This window comes from Coptis chinensis, chromosome 2, assembly GCF_015680905.1.
Source record: "Coptis chinensis isolate HL-2020 chromosome 2, ASM1568090v1, whole genome shotgun sequence".
NCBI lineage: Eukaryota > Viridiplantae > Streptophyta > Magnoliopsida > Ranunculales > Ranunculaceae > Coptis > Coptis chinensis.
In genome coordinates this window covers 98017209-98023034 of record NC_141457.1, presented here as the reverse complement: position 1 = coordinate 98023034, position 5826 = coordinate 98017209, and the positions used below count along the sequence as shown (strand labels likewise).

General features: G+C 37.7%; 1 protein-coding gene across 1 annotated transcript; it reads left to right on the top strand.

The window, feature by feature from the left end:
* Positions 1 to 449: 449 nt before the first annotated feature.
* Positions 450 to 4040, top strand: LOC147519437 (uncharacterized). The gene is made up of 2 exons (XM_086591029.1): positions 450 to 778; positions 1522 to 4040. The coding sequence occupies exons 1-2, from the start codon at positions 549 to 551 to the stop codon at positions 2171 to 2173; spliced, it is 882 nt and encodes a 293-aa protein (XP_086447155.1). The 5' UTR covers positions 450 to 548; the 3' UTR covers positions 2174 to 4040.
* The last annotated feature ends 1786 nt before the right edge of the window (positions 4041 to 5826 follow it).

The following is a 5826-nucleotide window of genomic DNA, read 5'->3' as shown; positions in this document are numbered from 1 at the left end:
GGCTTGAGATATGTTCAGTAATCAGATGGAGAACAACTCATGCGGGCATATGCCAATTTAAAGTAATCAAGTGTATACGAAGATTGCACCAAAAAAAATACACTGAATATGTTCTGTTTTCGGAAGCCTTTTTTGTCGTATACTTGTATATATCAATATACATCTCAAGTACTAAAAATTTAAAATCATTTGACTAGGCACGAATTCTTTTTAAAGAATAAGTTGTTTTAGCTTGTGTGAATGTGTGATGCATTTCCACTCAAAATTTCAACATGGGTACAAGCAAGTAACCTATTCCAGGTAAAGAATCTTACATTTCAGTGCAAATTAAACATTGGATGATTTGGAACGCACTGTGTATTTATTGTGCCTTTGATGGGAGCGTTGAATTACCAAAAAAAAAAAAAACATCCTCCCGCCGTGTACACGTTTGACAGCAGAAAATATTCAAATAGAAAAAAGGTTTACACGCTTTCACTCGTCACTAAGGACACACCATTTGTTCTTCTTCCCACCAAAACCAACGACTTTTGTTCCACGATGCATCGATGATGTTGATCTTATTTTTTGCATTTGGGTTGATCGTTGTTTTTACAGTCCGATGGAAACGGAACAAGCCTGTAGAAAGGAGGAAGGAGATCATGAGACTTATGGTTTTGGCGTCAGAAGAAGCAGCAAGGGCTGAGCTTGAATGTTCAGCTAAGTATAATTCTGAATGTTTTGTTTGTTATTCCCCATGTACTACTCGGTGTTCCAGATGCAAGGCTGTTCGTTACTGGTATATAATTATTCTCTTTTTTGGCTCAATTCATTTTATTGGATTTTGACCATTTCAGTTTTTTATTCTGTGAGGATTTTTTGAACTTTTGTTTAATTTAGTTATAGAGTGTATCATGTTAAAGATTTTGATGCAAAAGAATTTATCTGGAACTATGATTAATGAACAAGGGCAAAGTGATGGTTGGCCTTTATCTAGTGGTAGGTTTATTTGAACCGAGGGATATAATAATAGGGGCTAATATGCGATATTGGATTTTAAGGCTGGGGATACCAGGCAGGGAAGGTAAGGACTGCACTGTCTGCAAATCACTACTAACAAATCACCGGATTATCGAATCACCAATACGCTGACGATCTGATTGTCTATGGTTTACCTAGCTTTGTCACAAATCCCAAAGTCTTTAACAGATACAATGCTTTTTAGTTACCCTTTGAACATTACTGTACCCAATTCGGATGCCTTGCTTTGTCACTTACTACTTAGATACGCATAACAGTTCTTTGCGATTTGATTGCTGAAATAAAATGGTTGCATTTTAATCGTTTAAGTTGAAGTTCTTTTTATTGGCTGCAATTGTACATTTGTTATATATATGCCTAGTTCATATCATATAATCGAATATTTGAAGACCAATATTTTGAGCTATGAGCTTGTTCAATTTTCTTGGCCTTCTGATTGTTTGAAACTGCGTTTTTATATGTGGCTTTGTTTTCGATCCCATTGGGATTTTCTTTTTGCAGCTCGGGAAAGTGTCAAATTATTCACTGGAGACAAGGTCACAGGGATGAATGTTGTCTACCAAACAACCACTTTAATGATCTGGAAAGAAACACTGATAAAAAAGCAGTGTCCAAAGAATATCAAGATGAGATTTGCTGGAATAGTATGAAGAGGGAAGACAGTTATAATTCTAAACCAATTGTGACATTCGCTGATGAAGCTGAGTCATCTGATTCCTCTGTTTCTTGGCGGGATGATTGTGAAGTTGGTCCTGCATTTGTCACTTCTAATAGAGTTAGTACCTCATCTTCATTTGACTCTTTCGATACCAATTCTGTCGATGAGTTGCCTCTTCCACATACTCCTAAAAGACTAGAGGAGCATCTATTTAACTATAGTGCTTGGGATGGGTCTGATACAAAAGCTAATGTTAATTACACTAAGCTAACCAAATCCCGCCTCCAGACTACAGTTTGTCAGATGACTCTCTTGATAGTTCTTCTGGCTCAAGCATCAATAACAGTGATGGGTCTAAAGTTTTTGAGCCATCATTCGTCCCTTATTCTGATTCCTGGGAGTGGGAGGGTACTGCTGAATCAAATCGTGTTGGCAATGACATTCATAATCATTGTACTCGGACAAGTTTCAGTAAAGGTGGTGAGGATGATTTAGCTGATAAAAATTCTTCGTTACTGTTTTCGTTTAACATTTCTCGGAATGAGGTTCCTGGTTCAGAATCAGAGGTTTCAAGCCCAAAAGCTTATCTGATGATGCAGATCCTGCCGTTAGACAGAACAAACTATCTTCTTGTGCAGGTCATCTGTCAGAGAAAATGGTTTGGGACGTGTCTAGGGTTAAGAGTTCACTAACAAGGAGCTCTGAAAAGGCATCTTCTGTGGAAAATAAAGAAGCCAGCTCGACAGTTGGCAGTCTTCGCCCAGTGCCTACTGGTTCTTCCAAAATTATAAAATCTTTATGGAAGACTGAAAACAATGGTTTGAAAACAGCGGTGCAGAAAGTCGTTCGGGAACAGTTTCCGTTTAACACGTATCAGCAAGATGTTTCTGGTTCACAATCACAACGTTTGAAGCCCCAACACCACTTATCGGGTAATGCAGATCCTATCATCGCACAGAGCAAATTTTGTTCTTCTGCAGTTCCTCTAACAGAGAAGTTAACTACAGAAGTGTCTATGGTAAAGAATTCACAAACACTGAGCTCTGAAAAGCCATCTTCTGTGGACAGTCAAAGAGCCAGGTCAACAGTTGACAGTCTTCGCTCAGTTCCCACTGGATCGTCCGAATTTGAAGAGTCTTTCTTCGAGACAAGTGATTATGGTTTGAAAACTTCGACGTTGGATTTTTTTTTTCCATTGAACATTTCTCAGCAAGATGTTCCTTTACAATCGCACCATTCCATGCCCCAAAATCACTTATCTGATGATGATGATACCATCATTGTGCAGAACAAGTTTTCTTCTTCTGGAGTTCCTCCGTCAGAGGATGTGTCTACGGAGAAGAGTTCACCAACAATGAGTTCTGAAAAGCCATCTTCTTTTGACAATAAAGGAGCAAGATCCACGGCTGACAGTGTTTGCCAAGTGTCCACTGGTTCATCCAAAATTATTATAAATTCTTTATTGGAGATTGGAAAAAATGGTTTGAAACCTTCGGCGCAGAAGTTGTACAAGAGTTTCCGTGTGACATGTCTCAGCAATCACAACGTTTCAATCCCCAAAACCACTTATCTGGTGATGCATATCCTATAATCGAACAGAACAAAGTTCCTTCTTGTGGAGGTCCTCTATCAGAGAAGATGGTTACTGATGTGCCTATGGTGAAGAGTTCACTAGGAATGAGCTCTGTTGAGGCATTTTCTGTGGACAATAATGGAGCCAGGTCAAAGGTTGACACTCTTTGTTCAGTTCCCACTGATTCATCTGAAATTTTGAATTCACTATCAAAGAATGGTAGCAATGGTTTGCAAACAGTAGTACGGAAAGTTGTTCAGCAAAAGCTTCCGGTTAACATGTCTCTGCAAGATGTTCCTGGATCACAATCACAACAGGTACGTGTCAAGCCTCAAAACCACTTCTCTGAGGATGCAGACCATATCATCACGCAGAACAAATTATCTTCTAGTGGAATTGCTCTACCCGTGAAGATGGAGACAGAGGTGTTGACGGGTAAGAGTTCACTGAAAATGAGCTCTAAAAAGCCATCGTCTGGAGAAGTTAAAGGAGCCAGGCCAACGGTTGACACCCTTCGCCTAGTGCCCTCTGGTTCATCCGAAACTGTAAATTCTTTATCGAAGAATGGTAGTACTGGTCTGAAAACATCGGTGCGGAAAGCTGATCGGCAAAAGAAGGTGTATAAACACCCAAAACAATGATATATGCAGTTTTTCTAAGACATATACAAGTTGCTAACCACTAATAGTTGGTGAATATGCAAATAAATTCCAGATAATTCACGTGTAGACAGTTTTAAATTTTAACTTTCAATCATCAAAGGAATAAGACTGCCGGCTGTTTGTTTTATGGTTAGCTTCATAGTTAATAAAAGGTGATCCTGTTATAGGATTAACGAGTATTACCCCTACTAGATGAGCCAATTAGGATTTCTTCAAATTAGAGTCTCTCCTCTAAATATAAAAAAAAAAAAAAATCAAATTGGTTGATCCTTTTTTTTTTTTGGAAGGAGACCCTAATTTCCCATCTAATAGGAAAAAAATCTAATTGTCGTTAACCCCATATTATATTACTAAAAAAACACACACACGGGTTCCTGGCTCCGTCCATGGAAGAATACAGCTCTTAAATTCCAAATCTAATCAAGATGAAAAAAGAGCTCCAATTTCCAAAAATTACTCTGACTTGAGGGACAAGAATACTTACTTTTGTGTGCTGATCGAACTGCTGATGAAGCAAACTCCTTTTGCAACCAATACACATGTCAGGAATATGGCTCATATAAAATGTGAATCAAGCATAGTTCGGAATTCCGATAAATTCAAAAACTGAAATTTATTAAATTTCGATCCCTATTATATTTGGAATTTCAAATAATTTCAGAATTTCAAATATTTCAACTCTATATTTGAAATTTTGATTTTTTGAAAAACTGAAATTTCAAACGGAATTCTAAAGTTTCGTTTGGAATCACGAACTATGGTATCAAGCATATTGGACCTCAAGTTAATTAAGTACATGAAAATGCACTAATTACACAAGAATCCTGTGTGCCTTTGTAGAAGTCTCTTTCCAATACATGTCAAGAAGCACGAAATCCATTTGGTCAACTTGTAAACCCTCCAACTTGTCCACAGTGCAACCATATGCAAGCCAAGGCGGTCAGTTGGTTGCTCCTTCTGCGGTTCTTCTTGTAATACTATTGTTATTCTATAACAACCACATCTTGTTATACTATTGTTAGTGGGGGAAATGGTCCTGATCTCATATGTAAAGAATTTCTGGTCTTGTAGGTAGAATTGTTTATGAAAAAAATGACTAATAGACCAATTTAATTTATGATGATATGGAAGCAACTGTTCAAAATATGTTGAATTGATCTCAACATATATATATATATTTTTAGGCCATGAGCAGAATTGAGCGGTGACTATTTGGGGAGCAAATCCAAGGCCGGACTGGCTATGCCATCCCTCATGGCTGTTTATATCCCAAATAATATATCTCTAATAAAAAGCAATGGTGTGGGGCCCACAGGGCCTCCATCCAATACTGTGTTTCACAAGTTGTGACATAGCACTTTCAAATTCATCTAGGTGGTGTGCTGCATTTCTAAGCTAATAGTGGTTCTACAATATCTCTTCTTCTCTCATTTAGGGTAAAAAAACAAAAAGAATTATTTCCTTCCAACATCTGCCCTAACCGCCGCCATCACTCCTACCCTTTTCTCATCTTATCGAGAACCCGCGACTGAAGAGAGTCATCCGCGATTTAGAACCAGGCATCCATGTCTCCTCCCTTCCAAGTTTTTCGTTTTTTTTTTTATTTAAAGTGTGTTTTTCTTTCCACAACAACCACGACCTCATAGTAAGATACATTAGACGATTCTGGTGAGTAATGAAGACCTTTCTTTTTTATTTGGTTTATTTTTTTGCACCCCCAATTATTTTCCCTATTGTTGTTGATTTCTCCAAGCCTTCAACCGACAAATTATGTGGATTGAACTCTCTTACTGATCAGAAAATTTACTGGGACATATCATATGGATTGAATAATTGCTGATTTCTTAAAATTTATACCGTTGAATTTGAGGCGTTTGAAATCCACTAATTTTTATTAGTAACTCTACTTAATA